This window comes from Sphaerodactylus townsendi, linkage group LG10 (assembly GCF_021028975.2).
Source record: "Sphaerodactylus townsendi isolate TG3544 linkage group LG10, MPM_Stown_v2.3, whole genome shotgun sequence".
NCBI classification, from domain to species: domain Eukaryota; kingdom Metazoa; phylum Chordata; class Lepidosauria; order Squamata; family Sphaerodactylidae; genus Sphaerodactylus; species Sphaerodactylus townsendi.
In genome coordinates this window covers 47,080,437-47,099,164 of record NC_059434.1, presented here as the reverse complement: position 1 = coordinate 47,099,164, position 18,728 = coordinate 47,080,437, and the positions used below count along the sequence as shown (strand labels likewise).

At 38.9% G+C, this 18,728-nt stretch overlaps 2 protein-coding genes across 6 annotated transcripts in view; one reads left to right on the top strand and one right to left on the bottom strand.

Annotated features, from left to right (window-relative positions):
- Nucleotides 1–1,821, top strand: part of DCLK2 (doublecortin like kinase 2) — an 85,487-nt gene extending 83,666 nt beyond the window's left edge. For 2 of the 5 annotated variants that reach the window (XR_007245597.1, XR_007245596.1), the window contains one exon: nucleotides 1,176–1,299. Coding sequence is in view for 3 of the 5 variants with exons in the window: in XM_048509159.1 (XP_048365116.1) it covers nucleotides 1,176–1,388 (213 nt within the window). In the remaining 2 variants the exon portion in view is untranslated. Of the gene's footprint in view, nucleotides 1–1,175 lie in introns of all 5 variants that reach the window. The other 3 variants (XM_048509159.1, XM_048509158.1, XM_048509160.1) reach the window with 2 other exon arrangements.
- Nucleotides 1,822–5,887: 4,066 nt separating this feature from the next.
- LRBA (LPS responsive beige-like anchor protein) overlaps nucleotides 5,888–18,728 on the bottom strand; it is a 452,503-nt gene continuing 439,662 nt past the window's right edge. The window contains 4 exon segments of the mRNA XM_048509137.1: nucleotides 5,888–7,737; nucleotides 8,057–8,208; nucleotides 12,701–12,897; nucleotides 14,430–14,531. Of these exon segments, the coding sequence (XP_048365094.1) occupies nucleotides 7,647–7,737; nucleotides 8,057–8,208; nucleotides 12,701–12,897; nucleotides 14,430–14,531 (542 nt within the window). The 3' untranslated portion in view covers nucleotides 5,888–7,646.

The following is an 18,728-nucleotide window of genomic DNA, read 5'->3' as shown; positions in this document are numbered from 1 at the left end:
AATGTCCTTATTGAGTATCTCTCTGTGTGTCAAATGCACTTAACTGTAAGGACGCTTTTGCTACTTCGATGTCTTGCTGACCACAGCACATTAACTTTTCTAGGAAGTTGCTTGGATCCTGCAATGCACAAATGGAAACATATATGGACTTAATGTTGTTTTGCTTGTGAAAGATCTTGTGCAATACCAGGCACTTTCCTCCCTATATATTGTAGTGCCCAGAAAATGGTTACATGAGATCTTGCACAAACAGAAACACAAATGGGGATACAATAAGTTTGATGTGGCACAAGTTGCTTTCACCGTCTTTTTCTTGTTTCCACTTGCGTCAGCAGAAATGTCATTGTTGCTTAACAGGTAATACCCTAATCCTGTAGGAGAGATCTATGTATTCATGTTGTCAAGGGGGAAATGGATGATGAAGAAAAAGAGTTTGGACTTAGATCCCCACCCCAGGAACCTTTCACTTCCGGAAGGAGACTCAAGGCAGCTTATAAACCCCTTTCCTTTCTTCTCCCCACAACAGACACCTTGTGACCAGACAAAGCCTTGGTTTATGTGAAGCAGGCTTCATATGTAAGAGTGCAAAATCAAACTCAGTTCTCAGATAAGAGTCTGCCACTCATGTGGAGGAGTGGGGAGTCAATCCTGGTTATCCAGATTAGAGTCTGCTTTTAACCACTATACCACACTGGCTTAACCACACATGGACATCTGTCTATACAACCTCATCAGCTTTGTAATGTTTTTCTGTATTGGGAGTATTGTAATGCAAATCCACATCTTGGGCAACAATTAATTATTTGCAACTGTGTCTAGAACAGAGTCTGAGAGTTTAAAAAGTGCTGAACCCATGTACTTTAATAGCGCAAGTTTGCTTTTTCCTCACTGGACTCGCAAATGAGACATTTAGCTTTATGTTCAAGCAACTCATTAAAATTGATGCCATTGACACCGCAGTAGCATGGCTTTTATGCAGTTTGTTGCCAGTGCTGTGCATGTAAAAAGCTAGCCCACAAAATCCCCAGAACCCACAACTTTGCCACAGACGTTCAACGTTACTTCTCCTTCTCTTCAGACTAATGCATGTGTCAAAGGTTATGTCTGTGTGCGTGTTTGCTGTTGTGGTGGGATGTATTATTCCTTCGTGATGTAAATATTTGTTTGCATTATAGAATACAGCTCTAGATAAAGAGAGGCAGATCTTTTGCAACAAACACGGTCGAGGACCTGGACAAGCTGTCAGGGAGCGAAACCCCATGAAAAATGCTGCAGCTCACAAATCAACGGTTGGGCTCAAGACACTTTGTCCTGCTGCATCTGAGCCACTTAAACTCTCCACGCACCCCATCTCAGCATGTCATCATGATACCACAGGATCCATGTAAACCAAGTCAACTGCTAGGTTGGAAATCTGTTCTCCAATACTGGTTTCTCGCCTCTTCCCTACCATAGATTGTCCACGGCTGTTTGAAAAGGAATGCAGGTAGTATACGTAGTGATTTTTTAGGACTCTACTGGCAGTTCAATTTGGAAATGCATAATCTTTTTAAAATTAATGTTCAAATATAATTTCAAGAAACCTTGGAACCATTAAAAAAATTAACCTACTGTCCTGGAAATCATATCTTGATTCACAGACTGTTTTTAAAACTTACCCAGCACACTTTCTGCAACAAGGCCCAGCAGAGCAGGAAGTCCTAGTCATTTCTCTGTACAACTTTGAAACTCAGTTCCTGACTTGCTGTTGAGAGGCAACTTCATCTAAAGACTGGACCTAGTGGACAAACTGTACACTACTGAAATGCAGGGTGTGTGTGTGTGTGTAAAAAGGGGTGGTCATTAATAGGTTCTTTTTGTCAAATTAACGTTTAGATAATAAGACTTTAAACAATGTGGAATTTGGATGCAAGAGTAACGTAATCAAGGAAAATTATTCCGCCATATGAAAATGGAAGGTCACTGAAGTTTTTTTCAGACATTGTTTGCTCTGCACAAATTGCCCCCCTTCTGAACCTCCAATTCCCTGCCAGTACTGATGACAAGCAACAAGGATTGTTTGAAAGAGAGAGTGTGCTGCATGTTGCATAGCCTACAGTGGAGCTATATTTAGCCAACTAAAGGGATGAACTACCAGTCACCAACCCAGAATGCTTCTGCCATTTTGCTTTTTGATTAGTCCACCCTTTCATTTCAAGAAGAGCTGAAATAATAGAAAGCAGTGATGCTACATGTGCAGTCAAAGATAGATGGAGTTGTAGCTTTTCTCTTAATACTTGTTTCAGTATTGTGTGTAATCTGCCTATTTGTTTCCTTTTACTCCTTTTTAACGACACTACGTCATTTTCTATTAGCCTTTACTCATATTAGAACTATTAAGACCTGCAATAAACATTCTTCTTGAAAAGAGTGATTGGCTTTTCTTTTAGGATTTAGGAAGGCCTTTGTACCAATGTTGCTATTTGCCAAAGTTCCCAGAGTGAAAGTGAGTCATCTGGAATTGAGTCAGACAAGGAGAACAAGATTCTGTTTTCCACACCCTCAAGTCAGTCGTGTCAAAGTGGCAAACTCCTAAACATGAACATTTTTGCCTAAAGATTGGGAAAAAAGTCTCCATCCCAGATTCTTATCACTTTGTCTAAAAATTACAACTAGCAGAAAAGACCATTCTTTCAACTTCTGTAGATGTCTTTCAGCCATCTTCCCACTTCTCTGTCTTGAGTCATGTTTTCTTACTGTAAAATGGCAAGCTTTAGCAGCAGTGATATGAAGCTGCATGGGATGGAAGACACTCTAGACCAGTGACGGCAAACCTTTTTGAGACCGAGTGCCCAAATTGCAACCCAAAACCCACTTATTTATCACAAAGTGCCAACACGGCAGTGTAACCTGAATACTGAGGTTTTAGTTTAGAAAAAAAATGGTTGGCTCCAAGGCATGCGTTACTTGGGAGTAAGCTTGGTGGTAGTCGGTGGCTTTGCTTTGAAGCAACCATGCAACTCTTCCAATGGGTGAATCACAATCTTAGGAGGGTTTACTCAGAAGCAAGCCCCATTACCAGCAACCGAGCTTACTCCCAGGTAAAGGATCACACTTTAGTTTTTCACATGAAAACCACTGGAGTTTAACAGTGCTTAACAGGGTTACCTACACTGCTTCCCCAAAACTAGGTCTTAGGTTTAATGCTAATAATCGAGCCCAGTGGCCCAGGCCAGCCTAAATGTGAGGGGGGGGGCACTCTGCGTGTGCCCACAAAGAGGGCTCTGAGTGCCACCTCTGGCACCCGTGCCATAGGTTCGCACCACTGCTCTAAACATCCTGTCTGCATGTTAACTGTTGTAAGACCGTCATCACCCTGTGTAAATGGATCCCATTGCAGTACTAAATATTCAGACTCTTAAATTATCTGTTAGCAGTTTTCAGGTACTGTAAACAAAATCAGGAAAATCACCATTTATAGAGTAAGCCAATTCTTCAGTAGCACAGTCAGGTATTGTTAACACAATCAGTGTTGATCAACTGTGACTCATTTGGACAGAAGGAGCCAAGCAGAATACTAGCGCATGTAGTATAGTGGAACCTTGTAATCATCGCCTTCGGTTTTCGCCGGTTTCAGTTTTCGCTGGTCGCCCCTGGCTTTTTTTTTTGCCTCAGTTTTTGCCTGGCACCTCCATTTTTGGCTACGCCTTTTGTGTAAATTTATGCTTTTTGTGTGGATTTGCTACGCTGTTTGCGTAGCACATGCGCAAACGGCATAGCTTTGGTTTTCGCTGGTTTCGGTTTTCGCCAAGGATCGCCAGACGGATTACTGGCGAAAACCAAGGTTCCACTGTACTTAGATTTTCTGACTTTGCTGCTTCTTCGCAATCAGTAATAGCGAACTGCGAGATTCAGCTCCACTAGCAGTGTGGAAATCAACAAGATTTTCAGGTATACACTTTTGAAAATTTCCTTTGTCAGATACCCCAAAATCTTATTCGTCTCTAAGTTACTGTACTGGACTCGAATCTAGCTATTCTACTGAAGACTAATATGGCTACCCTCTGTAAATAATAATGATTTTTTTCTTTCTGACTTCTCAAAGGTAATACTGCAGCCTGTTTCTAGAACTGCTAGACCAAGCTGTGGGGTTGTGTGATAAGAGAAATAAAATGGAATAGTCGAAGGCTTTCACAGCTGGATTCAACTGGTGGTTTTGAGTTTTTCGGGCTGTGTGGCTGTGGTCTGGTAGATCTTGTTCGTAACGTTTCACCTGCATCTGTGGTTGGCATCTTCAGAAGAGTATCACAGAGGGAAGTCTGTTACACACTGTGTCCACTGTGATACACTTCTGAAGATGCCAGCCACAGATGCAGGCGAAACATTAGAAACAAGATCTACCAGACCACAGCCACACAGCCCAGAAAACCCACAACAATCAAAATGGAATAGGTTCTGAGGTTAAAAAAATTGGAACACTTTTGTAAACTGGAAGTTGATTTTATCTTCCTTGAACAGATTGGAAAGTTACTACATAGTTGTTCTAGTTGCATTCTTTTAAAAAAGAGCTTTCTGTCCATTAACCCAAACTGAATTCATCTATCAAAACTTTCCAGTGTTCGAGATGCTATAAACCAGTGGTGGCGAACCTATGGCACGCGTGCCAGAGGTGGCACTAAGAGCCCTCTCTGTGGGCACACACGCACGCACAGAGTTCGTCATGTGGGGGGGAGCGGAAAATCACCCCCCCCACACACACACACACATATCTAGGCTGGCCTTGCTTCTGAGTAAACCCTCCAAGGATGATGATTCACCCATTCGAAGCATTGCACGGTTGCTTCACCAAGCTTACTCCCAAGTAACGTGTGCCTCGAAGCGTTTTTTCTAAACTAGAACCTCAGTATTCAGGTTAAATTGCCGTGTTGGCACTTTGCGATAAATAAGTGGGTTTTGGGTTGCAATTTGGGCACCCAGTCTTGAAAAGGTTCGCCATCACTGCTATAAACTAGCTGCATTCTAAATGTATGTACAGGTGGTTTGAAGGATGAGCCATATCACTCAGCATTTATTATAGCTTCTTTTTATGGGAGCTTTCATAGTGAAGAAATTCTGTTCTAATTTGTGGTGTGGTTGGCTTAGAGTTTTAATCCTTCTTTTAATAATGTCCAGAAAAATTAGTTACAATTGACTACTCCTTGAGCAATTAATAAGATATACTTCCAACATTTTGCAGAATATTCATGGTGTTTGGATAAGCTACATGTTTAACTGTGTAATCCAAAAGTGGAGCTGAAGCAGCATTGGATGTGGTGTGGCCCCTGCACTAGTGCCAGTGCCCACTGTGCCATGAAAACTGGCATGTACAGGCACTTAGGCCAGCGAGTGGAGCCGCAGCACGATGCCCAAATCTGAAAATCGGGCCAGATGTCGTTGCTGCTATGCCATTCATGCCTGCATTGACATCCAGGGCATTCCCAGGGGAGGAACTAACTTTAATGTTCCAGTGGCATTTCAGCCCAAGGTGGCCCCCTTTCAGTTGTGCAGACTTACACATGGTGTACTTCTGTTCATGGAATAGACCAACTAGGGAGAGATGAGCATTTTCTCTTTCTCTGCCATGTCCATGCCACCAATTCACTATTTGAGGGTGGTACTGTCATTGGCCACTGTTCTAATCCACCCCCATTGGGTTGGGCTGTCCACTCCCTGGGAAATACTCCTGACTGCTTATAGCTTCTGATGTAGTAACTAGAACTAAAACAAAGGTCAGTATTACAGTGCAACAGGATTGACTTTTTAAAAAAGCAGTTAAATATTGTTGACTACCAAGCCAGTATTATCCAGGTATAGGAGAAATTCTGAATTTTTTATTGTTCCAGTTCAGCAATAAGATTCAACGGCAATGAAAGATGCACTAGTTTATTTATTTTTCAAACTGAATTGTCCTTTTTTGGATCTTTAGTGAAAGAGAAGGTACTGAATGCTAGAAAAAAAAGGGAACTGCTTTAAGTAGGCAGCTGAAGAAAATTATATACCAATATAGATATGGAATGTTTCAAATCTTAATAGAGCACAACATACAAAGTAGTCTTTTTATGCAATACAGACCTACAAAACAATTCTTTTCACAAATATCTTCACAGAGTTCCCAATGGCAATCTTGTAGAAAAAGTACAATTTATGCAACACCAAAATAACATTGTTCCTTTAGTATAAATTCTTTTCATTTTCTAAGAGCGAAAAGATAGGGCATTCTTTATTGTCAAACATGATTGAATGAGGACCAATGAGAACATGCTCAGATTTTGCACTGTATTGGCTGTAACATAATCTTTGAAGCTGTACCATAATGGAAATAAAACTTTTGCTTCTTTAGGCAACTTTTAGCCCCATCCAAACCCAGAGGCGGCTCGTAGCAGCGCTGATACTACACGACACCGTTATCTCCAAAAGGGCTTTTTGGCAGTGCAGGGAGAAGGGAAAAGCCCTGGGCCTCCCCACCACCGAAAAGTCCCGTAGGAATTCAAAGACATGTGCTGTTGAAAGCCAGGCGTGAGTCCGAGGGCCAGTGTGGCATGCTACTAGCCCTCAATCCTAGCAGGGAGCCAACAGTAGGGTTTCACCCCCGGGATTGCCCCACCCATGCTGACATCCAAGGAAAATGTCACTTCAGCATGAACTTTTAGTTCTGCGGTGGTGGAATTAGGAGCGGCCAGCCACTGGCGTGTCTAACCCATTACCAGGGTAAGTGCCCCTGTGAGGGCAAAATGCACCACTATGAGGTCATGCTGCTCCCACTAGCCCTTTTGGATGGGGCTCTTTGTAATCTTTCTTTTGCTTCTTGCCCGAAAATAACAGCCTCCAGGCAGAAGTGTGCTTTGAATCCACATATGAGATAATGGGGAAAAAAGGGAGTAAATAATTCTCAACATTGAGGTTGGTCTTGTGGAACAATGCACATTTAAGTATGCCAGAAAGAGAAATCAGGAAAAAGCCATAAGGACTCACACTTGGTGTATCAACTCTGTTGCTAATTTCCTCTTCATTAATCACACAATAAACAGAAAAATAAAATAAAAACTAATCATCTAGACTCGGAAGCATGCTTGATCACTGCATTGAAGGAAAGAAACATACATTTATCTCATAATTTAAATATTCTTATTGATTCCCAAAAAAGTCAGTGCTGAAGCAGTACAATCGTTGTAAAGATACAAGACAAAAATGTGGTATGGGTAAGCCCAGTTTAAAATCACAATATTATAACCAACTTCCATTGTTAAAATCAAATAATCATCAAGATCATAAAGATTTACATGAGAAATGTTTTATAATATAGCTAGTACAAGATTTTTAGCCATCTTATGTAGGTCTTTCCCCATACATGAATCAAAATAGACATACTATGACTAAAAATATAGATTTTTCTTTTTAAACTACAGACCCCAGCAGCCATTTTCTGCTTCTTTTCCCTTCCCCCCCAAAAGTCAAGCAAGTTCTACAAAAATAGCAATAACTTTAAAAAATAGCTTCTTCCAGCAATTTTAAGTTACATTCAGATGTTATATTTACTATTTATAAGCACTGAGGATCTGGTCAGACTCTGGAGAGAGACTTGCTATGCTCCAAGTTTCCATCTACCAGCTGCAGTATGTGTTCCAGCTTCAGTACCTGGTTTGGTATTCATGATGCCACCTGTTGAAATCATTGTAGAAAAGCACTATGCTGCCAGAAGCCATACCTGTCATTATACACCTATGAAGGGTGAGGAAAAAAAACTAATTCAGAGAATTCTCATCATTGTTATGTTCAGATCGCAGGCAGTTAACAAAACATGTGCTGTACCACCAGTGTCAGAGTCTAACGGTATAGGTTCCCACCGAATTCAGCAATCATTAGATCTTGCTTCTGACAATGCCACAACAGTGTTTGGACTGTTAAAATTACTGGGGTAGATGGAAGAAAACCTCAGGTTTTTTAAAAAATACACTGCTTTGGGATTAGTTTAAATACTGCAGAGCTAAAGCCAATACAAGATAGTATCATAAACGAAGGATATCAAACTGAGTCTCACCTTTGGTCATATGAAAGAGTCATAGATCGGATTCCAGCATCACAACCGGGATAAGCAAAAAGCTGCTTGAGGTCACACACTTGCCACACCATAACAACGCCATTGTCTCCTCCTGTAAGAAGGTACTGACCATCACGGCTCAGCTGGATTGCCTACATAATTTGAAGTGAGACTTCTGTTAATGTTCACCTTTAAATTATGTGACTCAACTTAATTGTCAGTTGGGGAGGCATCATATGTTCTATTAAAACTTTCAGATAAAAATATTTTAAATAAGAAGACAATTTAAAAAGTTGCAACAAATAATAAATGAATAAATTACACTTGTTGGATAATTAAACATGGTGAAAAGGTTACATTCATGACACTTCATTAATTGTTCTGGCTATTGTCACTTAATGTGGGCAGCAGAGACAAAGGCCACTGAGAGGACATTTGTTTCTATGGGTGCTGCTTTTGTAACATATATAAAGTTTGCAGATTCAGCTGCAAACCTATGGTGAAGGTCGGATTTGTAGAAAGATCTGTTTTGCTCATGGCTTCAGTTTCCAGATTTAAGTATCCACAGATGGCCATGTTTAGAATTAGATCTATCAATAATAACACACTACATGAAGGAAAAAATTGATTCGCAATAAAGAGTTACATTTCTTGTCATGCTTTGTGCACTATTCTTCCCTGTTCAAATTTAGCAGTAGGAAGTCCTGACTGAAGAACTCACTACTGGCCTAGGGCCAGGTTATTTGAACTAAATCAGATTCAGCATAAAATCCACTGGGCTGCTGCATGTATAAATACATGACAAACCATTCCTTAGCAAATGTTCTAATCTTAGCCATATCCAAGAAGCCATAAATGACATAGTCCATTTTTTGTGCAGGTACCATAATCCTTATCTATTATTATCCATAAATTCAGCTGTTTTGTAAGTGATCTCAATTTCTTTTTAAAATGTGTATCTATACGTATGAATGTGTGTCTATATAATTTATAGAGTTAAGTCACAGAAGATCTGTAAGAATAATGCACAAACATTTGATTTTTCTTTCCTATATGAAAACCTTTAATACATTTAACATGAATTTTTATTTATAATGATCTACTCTTTTGAGGGGATAGTCATCCTAGGTTAATGCATTCCTTTAATTTTTACCTATTTTTTCACTCAAGTCATACAGAATAGTTAATATAATTTCAGTAAAAGTATGCTTAAAATTTATTTATTTAGGGTTGCTTTTATATGCTGCCTCTCCAGAGACTTAATTGAGGCAGCTTATTATTTATCTTAAAAGTTAAGGGTCAGGTTCAAATAACTTTGCAACTAGTTCCCTAAAGCAAGTTTGGACTTGAACATTCAAACTATTTCGTATGTCAAATTGCAGGCTGATTTGGAGACTGAGGACATATTTAGAAAGCAGTTTGTGACATGGCATGAAGTTCTGCTGTTCAAAGAAAATCAAAATCTTCACAGATACATGGATCACCTTAAGTAACACTTTAGATCCCAGCTATAAAGGATGAAACTCACAGCTTGCTGTAAAAGTGCCCAGAAATGTTTTCACCCTTTTTTTCAGTCAGACCCTCTATTAATTGCTTGGGTGAAAATATTTCAGGTCTTTAATTTACTACACTTCCTCATGCAAACCCATTGAGCAAAGAGTTATACAGTGCAGGGTTATTTATTATTATAAGCTCTAAGAACAAAAAGCTGGTATCAATTTTTTAAAGAGAAAGGTGGTCTAGAATTATTATTATGTTAAGTGCATTCAGTTTAAATATATACTGTACTATGAACACGGTAATGTCTTTTAACCCATCTGCATTAAATATGAGATAATCAAAATCAGTCATTCAGTACAACTGAATTTTGACTTACAGTGTAGTTATGTCCAAAGTGTTATATTACTGGTTCTTGAAATAAGAAATAATATTGACAAAGATGTAACCAGACATTCTCCATGTAAGAAAGGAAGGGTATTTGCTACACAGATGTGCTTAAAACATAAACACATCAGTCTTGGTGCATTATAAATGAATAGATGACAATATAGACAAGAGGAAGGATGATGATGCTAAGGCAGTCGATTGTTTAAAAGAGAAAACTCATGATATCTAACAAACCAAATACAATTACTAAGAAGATTATTCATTATAAACAAAATCAATACCAATTTTTCCTCATTTCACAAATGGCAGTTTCCTAAGGGCATTTTTGAAATTGCTGTGAGGAGTGTGACAAATAATTATTTGCTACAGTTATAAAATTCATCTGATGAAAATCCATTAACCTCCTGGTTATGGTTCACTTGAATATTCTACTGGAGGCTTTTTATCAGAGAAATGCTATATTAAAAGGCAAATTAAAGCCATTAATCTTTAACTCTTCTACCTCCAATGAATTCAATGGATTTCTGTGCTCTTGATTAAATAAAAGATGAGATTTCGAGTTTTACTCATAGCTTCAGCATGTTCACGAGTCATCTAGAAGTGAATGAGGGGAAAGTATGGCCTTTTTCAGCCTGTCAAGATTTCAGTTTCATAACACAGCCCTCAGAGTTTAGTATAGGATGCACTTGGTTCAAATAAATTGTCTGCAAAAATATGAATTTTAACATTTTGCTGTTGCCTCACTGTGAACATTATGTTGAATGCTCTAAGTGGCGTTGTAATAATCTTTCTATTAATATATAGTTCTGTTGCACCAACATAATGTCAAGACACAAAGTTTAAAGTTGTTCTATTTTCTTATGTTTCTGACTTGTACTCTTATGAGTCTAGAAACTCAGATTCTTGAGAGGCCTTGCTTTTTGGGGAACCCCCCCCCCCCCTCCAGACCTGTCACTATGACAGCTTTGGCATACAACACCAAGAGCTTGTTAGATGCTTCGCTTTTCAAAACAGAGCAAAGAAAGAAAAATAAATTGGTTCCTTTGGGTAGAATAGCACACTGCCTTTGTTGAGGATAAAATAACGTTATGTTTCTGAACTGCCTGCCTATTTAGATTTAAGTTACTCGTTAAAATATCTAAACATAGCTAGGCAGATTTGCTGTGATATGCTGCTAGCCTAAGCTCTACTGAGCAATACAAGTTTTAAAATAAAAACAGGTGGAAAGTGTTGATTAGGCCCTGAGTATCTCCAGACTGCCTGAACATTCTCTTGGTAGCATTTTTTTCAGACTTGTGTACAAGATAGTAAATTCGAAGATTATACTGTCTGACTATAACAGCCAAAACTGCTTATTTTTTTCAACATCCAGCAAACCAAACCTTTAGTGATTCTGGAAAGTATATGGAACAATCTGAATGCAAAACTAAGTTTTTGTTCCTTGCATATATGTCATCTTTTACAGGCAACAAGTGTGAAATTATTGAACTGTTGTGCCCGTGGACAAAGGGTTTCTAAAAACTCGTTTGAATCATTCTGTTGCCTTATGGTATGAAAAAGCACAGAAGCTTTAAGGGAAAGGCTGTGGATTGTTGAGGAATACAAACCAACAGGGACTATTGGGAGAAAATAATGGTTTGGTTGTGTGCATTGCTGGTCTAGAGAGACCAGAATTTCCATGGCATTAAACAGCAGTCCCTAAATCTTGACAGTGATTGTTTTAGCCAAATGCCAAAGCACAGAACCTTACACCGATTTCTCCATGCACCAACAGGATGTTTTTGCATGAGAAAGGATAAAGGCTGAAATGTGCAAGGCTTATCTGTCCTCTTAATGTCATTCAATCCCAATATTGGCCAAGGAACTCAGATTAGCAGCAAAACTATTTCAAATGCAATACTTAATTGATAGTACTGAATTTGTTTAATTAATCATACAAAATAAAGAAATGTATTATCACACTAAATATTTCAAATTCTTTAAGTTAACTGTGAAAATATTAATGGGTCTACATTTTGTGTAAAAGACGGGTTTAAGTTATCAAGAGGCAGAGGGGGGGAAATGATGTCTGGGGCAAAATGGCACCCCCCCCCCACAGGCCCCTACCTCTGTGCCCCCCTTGCAGCGCCCTGCTCATTTACCTTAGTTTAACTGGCTGCAAAGAGCAGCCGGCTGGAAAGCTTCTGCTGGGCCCGGTGGGAGGCAGTGCAAGGTGGGAGGGGTGGCTCCCCCAGCACCCCCACCCACCCACCCATTTATGTTAATTCAGCCAGTTGCAAAGAGCAGCCAGCTGAAAAGCTTCTGCCAGGCCTAGTGGGGAAGGGGTGAGAGGTGTGGGGGGTGCCCCGTCCCACCCCCATTTACCTTAGTTCAGCCGGCTGCAAAGAGCAGCCAGCTGAAAAGCTTCTGCTGGGGAAGAGGGGTGGGGGGGGGGCGATTTTCCACCCACAAATGACTCACCGGGGGCATTTGTCCCCGGATGTCCCTATTATAGCAGTGCCACTGTCAAGAGGTAAGGCTGGGAGTAAAAGCCAGACAGATAATATTTTCGCTTTAATTCTATCCTTTAATACATCCCTCAAACACACCCAAACACCAAAACTGGGGAACAAAGTTTAAATTTGGAGAACTCAGGTTTTAATTACCATTGTTTTTATTCAGCATTTCTTTTGATGCAATAACTTGATACATGCGCATTAAAATATAAGATTTCTGTGACACAAGATGGGGTTGCTTATACTGTTTATGCTTACTCACCCTTATATTATCATCAGTTTCCATAGTGCCCTGCAGTTTCCCATTCACACTGAACACACAGAAATGACCATTGTCATAGTATATAACACAGTGACCCTCTCTTGATGCCTGGATGAGTTTTGCTTTCAGACAGTTTTCAGGTGCTTCTAATGTCCTCAGTAGATCTCCATTCATAGAATGTATGAGACACGGTCCATCTAAAAGGAGGGGGAAGCAAAGCGATCATGATCTTATAGAATGATCTGGAATACAATTTCCTGCTCTATAGACAGTAGCTCACCAGACTGTTCATATGTACCTCCTTCAATAATAGATAAACTAATGCACTTTATTACATCATCATTTCTTTACCCTCTCATAGCAGATTAAAAAACAAAGAAATGGTGGACAATAATTATGTATTATTACTGGTAGATGCTTGAACTTAGGAAAAGAACTGCATAGGAGAGAGCATTTTTGTAATGATATGAGACAACAACAGAAATGAGTAGAGGAAATTAAAAAACAAATATTCTAATTCTCTGAGTTTCTGAATGCAAACTTCTGTTGATTTTCTCAACACCAATTTGTGCCATGTCAGGGCCCTATAGCCAGATCAATACCCAAGTCAAATCCAGTCCTCTCCATGATGCCATCTGGCTTTTCCAGTTGCTACTCACAACGTTTAGTGGGTATGATGGAGGTGCTCTGTGATGGTTACACACAGGCTGCCCATTAGACCACTCACTCACTCCTTTAACAGTTGTAATCTGGCAGAATTAAGTCCTGATTAAGGGACTTCTGGCATAAAATACCTGCATACGTTATCAAAACCTTAGATACAACAACATGTACATACATGAACAAATAATTTTTGTCCAGAGACCTCCCAATCTTAAGTGGGTAGTCCTTTGAAAATATTTAGCAGGAGCAATCATTCTTACTTTCAAAAGCTAGCAAACCAATCTGCAAAAAAAAGGGGGGGCACACCCATTTCATCTTACAACTAGAATGGTATAAGGAGATTGTTTTACAAGAATACACAGAAGCATGGTAGGTGTCTTGTGGATCAGCTACTATAAAAGACATTTCATTGTCCAAATACAATTCCCATTAAAATACACACAATAGGCCATGTATCCATTTGTAAGAAAATAACTCTTAAACCTCAATTAATTTGTACTGTAATATCAGCAACTGCCACAGGGGGGATATCAAAACTCACCTTTTCCAAAACTGGTACTAAAAGAGTTCTTTTTAATGGTTGCATAGTTTAAAGATAGTTTTTTGTTGTCCTGAAAAGTTGGACCAGAACCAATGAATCGAAATTAAAGCAAAAGAGGAAGAACTTCCTCAGAAGAACAGGTTTCGTTGGGGATGATGGGCTCTCCTTTGGAGGTTTCTAAACAGAAGCAACAGGTCCATCTGATAGCCATGCTAATTCTGTGAATTTAAGCAGACTGTGAGAAGGAAGACAAGAAGGGATGAGCCAGTGCCCAGTTCTTGTGGCCCTTTCTTATGTGCCAAGGGCAACGCTGATCTCCATTGGGGTCAGAAAGGAATTGTCCTCCAAGTCGTATAGAGCAGGGGTTACTGTGGGAGTGAGGAAATAGTTGTGAATTCTCTGCATGGGCAGAGGGTTGGGACTACGTGATGATTGAGGGGTCTCCAGTTCTATGTTTCTATCCCTAAACTTCAGCATTAAGGGAGAAAAACAGTTCAAAAGTGTAACATCTACAGCAAAATTTACCTTTAGAACCACTTATTACCAGGCCAAGTTCAGCACAAATTGCAGCACAGATAACTTCATAGTCATGTCCTGTCAAGATAGCTCGAGGCGATGCAAATTCACCTTCATGAAGGAAAAAGGAAACAAAGAATCACAAGTAGGCTCAGAGTACAGTTTTGGGGAGTTTGTTGTGTGTGAACAATGAGAAGATATCTCTTTTGTAGCATTCATTCAAGTTACATATTACTGAGATTTGCAAAGAGTATACAACATACGTTTAAACAGCAAGAGAGGACAGTGCAATCATGTGCGGCTACTCCAATCAAAGCCCACTGACTTCAAAAAATTTCAACTGGAGCAACTCTATATAGAACTGAACTACAATTCTCTTTCTTATGGAAAAAGGTTAGCTTTTAAAAAGAAACAATATTTTACAGCAGCTCAAGAAGTTACACAATTTTAAGCTAGTAGCCATAAATTTTACAAAGCTTTTGCTTCATGCGAGATTTGGCAAAACACATTCAAATCCAGGAAGCATGGCAGACAGCTGAGGGTGGGGGAAGTCAAATGAAAAACATAAGGGCAGGAACCTTCCATCTTCTTGTGTTTATTAGGTGGTACTTAGGACAGTGAGAACTATTGCAATGCTTTTAGGGACAAGCTGCTCTATTGAACTTTCCATCTTACATGGGAGAGAGCTTGATATGGGGAATTTTTAAAAATGTAAATAATACACTACATTACTGCGCAAACTTTGAAAGGCATTTCTTTAACCCAGCTTTTTTGTTAATCTGAGTCCTCTGCACCTTTCTAAATAAATGCTGAATATCCCTGTTAATGTATTAAAATATATTTCATCTTTCCCACTGATCACAGCAGCTCAACGTAGCTTATAAAAAAAACCACCCGAAACCTGCAGGTAAGACACAATAGGTTTTTTTTTTAAACCCCACAGCTATTCAATATTTCCACAGAATAATCCTTCTTACAAAATAAAGCTTTAAAAATCCCACCTAAAAATAACTGCCTTACATTTCTTACTGAATGCAGAAACTATAAGGACACCTCTGCAGCTTTTTGGGGACAATATTCCATAAAGCTGGAGCTGGGCCCATGCTGAGCAGGCAGCCTGAAGTTTAACAAGAGGGGTGGGGGGGGCAGGGAAGATTTGCAGTAGGGAAAAGATTCATAACACGTAATAATTGGGACGTATGAAAACACAGCACTCCTCCTACAGCAATTTTATATAAGTGTAAATATACTTATGATTCACAGATCACAGGCATACAATCCAAGCCTCCTCCCAAATTTGAAGGTAATCTCCTGGAGGACTATATGGTCATTTAGAACCACAGCTTGATACCACTACCAAACGGAAAGTTCCTGTCTCCTCCTTCCCACTTTATCCCACTGATCTCCACAAAATTCTGATCCTGGCTGAGAAATGACATGAGAAGGTCTGCAGCAGCAAGGACAACAGTGAAGCAACTGACCATTTGTTCTTGCTCCTACCTAGGAACAGCAATAATAAGGCTCTTGGTCTGATCATGTATATTTTCTAAAAGCAAATTCTTCACACCCAGTGCACTTAGTACGTGAAAGGTACACTGCAATGTACTGGCTCTGGGTGGAACTGAAGTCAAGGATTGCCTTGGGCTCCAATACAGCAAATGGTTTAATGGCAACCGTGCTGCCATTCATTCTGAGCATGAACCATTCAAGAGAATTCTGTTGTCTGCATGCTTAAGCAATCTCACTTGGCGAAAAGATCAGCAAAATTCCAGAGTCAGCACTATCAGCGATTGTATTACCAACATGAAATTACATTTAGACCTTATAAATAGTAATATACTTTGCAATATGAATCCTAAAAGCTCTCAAAGAATAACCGGCAGCAAATCCGTAGAAATATAAATGTACACACACACTGATACTTTCAGCATGGACAATATGAAAGGAAGGAAAGGGACCTCTCACGCACATGAGGGATGCTGGGTGTGTTTGGAGGACAGATGTTAAGCACTGTCATGCTGTCAAAATATTCAAATGAAAAATCTTCAAACAAAAGCAATAAAACGAGCTAAAAATTCAGAACATTGGGCACAATCCCAAATTGCTGTGCACATTACTCAGTGTTTGGATTAATGCCAATTTCCCTTGTTCCTGGAAGATCCATTTCTACATGTTCTTGAATTGTTGCCATTGTCTTAAATATTTACATTCTAACCCAGTAATTTTGCGTAACAAAAAAAGCTATAATAGCTGACTTAAACGCACTGTACAAAAAGTGCTTCAAAACTTAATACTGAACCATTTTTTAATGAAATTAATTTTTTGCTTTTCTTAAATACAGCATTACATATTTTTGCTGCTTCATTCACTAAAATTTCTCCTTTTCTTCTCTTCAGCTCTGCAGTCTTATAGAACATGAATCCTTGGGGAAGTCAGACTGGTCCCTTTGATAAAAATGTTAAGCATTTAGGAGTCTCCATGCTTCTGTTTTTTTCCAAATAATGGGGTCAACTTAGAGGCTGATTGCAGACCAAAAGAGATTTCTTTAAAAGCTTTTAATTCTTACTGCTTCAGAAGATTGTCATGGTTTCCAATAAAGCAAGGGGAAATTTTTGCTGCTGGTTTAAGGGGCACTAGTTCAAACTTTTCTGAACTAGTTTTGGGGAACTGGCTTTTAGCTCTTCTTTGAAATTCTGGGGAAGTGACTTCAAAGAAAGGCAAGGCTTTGTCCTTTAAGCAGGTTTATGACCACTGATCCAAGCTTTAACTAAGGTCTGAAAAGAATATCAAGTACATTTTTATGGAGATCCTTACAGAAAGATGAACAAGTCAAATGAGATTAAATATAGTTCAAATCTTGTACTAGTGTCCAAGTGCAACTATTCAGACAAAGTATTCTTAGTACTATATTTAATAATGTCCCAATTCATTGTTCAAATGATATTTAAAACTTGAATTTGAATATTGATGCCAACAGTCAAGTATAGACAAAGAGTACAAATATTAAATCATGCAAAAAAGAAAAATGGTGTTTAACCTCTAAACTTACTAAAGAATTAATCCATTTTGTGGAGTGCTCAACATCTCACTATGGCGTGCATAAGCTGTAAATCTTACAGAATAACGACTTATTTTAAATTTAAATTTCAGAATTACACAATTCAGAATTACCCTATTTCAATTTCAGAAGGTAAAAGAATACTGCAGGATACTTGTAAAGCTGTTCTGCAGCTTCCATTTACTAAATGAAATATACCCTTAACGATCTTTTCAAAAATCTTCAAAATCATTATAATAGGCTCTAAACTTTCCCCTGCTTCTGCAACATTCAAGATATTCTGTTCTTTACTTGATTGGGAACAAGTATACTACAACTATATTGTTCTCCTAGTCCAGTTCCACAGTGGAGAAGCAAAAGAGAAGTTGCAGATCTCAGGGTAAACCGCAAAAGCTTAAGAAAACTGGATTGTATATTTTAATAAATTCAACCAATACAGGAAATGTTTATGAGCACTGCTGTCTAGCTAGATTTCTTCCTTTAAAAAACAGCTTTTCTTAAAACATGACTAGCTTCCATTCATATTTAAGAAAAGGTAAGCAGGTTTATGACCCTGCGAAAGACTGACTGCTCCAGGATTTTTTTGTTCTGCAATACTAAAGGCCACATATTGATTCTACACTGCCAAATCAATTATACAAATCTACATCTAAGTATAAAGTTATGATTTCATAAAACATCAGTTAACCCTATTATAATTTTCCAAACTGTTGTAACCATTTCCTACAAGGGCGGGGTATAACAAAAAATGTGTTCATAAATCTCCAAAATATTGGTGACAATCTCCAAAAATATTATAATGCAAAACTGTATCAAATAATCAGAGAAACTATAAAATGTTTAAATGCAAGGAATTTGGGGGAGGGGGACAAATTCCTGTTCAAAATCTCCCAGGGTGCCATCAGCTCATATGGACTTGAAGCAGATTAATTCTGTCATGGTTTCCTCCTGCCTTAGCTGTTTTAAACATTCCGAAGGCAATGAGCATGCTCAGTTCTTGTCATCTTGATTTTGGCTTTTCTTCTTTTTAAAAGCAAGAGTCTGATGTTTTTCTCCATGCCTAGGCAATTGCCCGAGTCTGCATGTATTAGTCTTATCTGTGGGTGTGCCCTTTTTGCTATTAGAAGGAATCAGTCTTTCAATAGAGCAGCACTCTTTATCATAGGGATGCAATTACCAATACATGGAAAGATCCCATAAGCTGTAACAGAGTCCTATTCTTCCCTTCCTATGGCACACATAAATACACC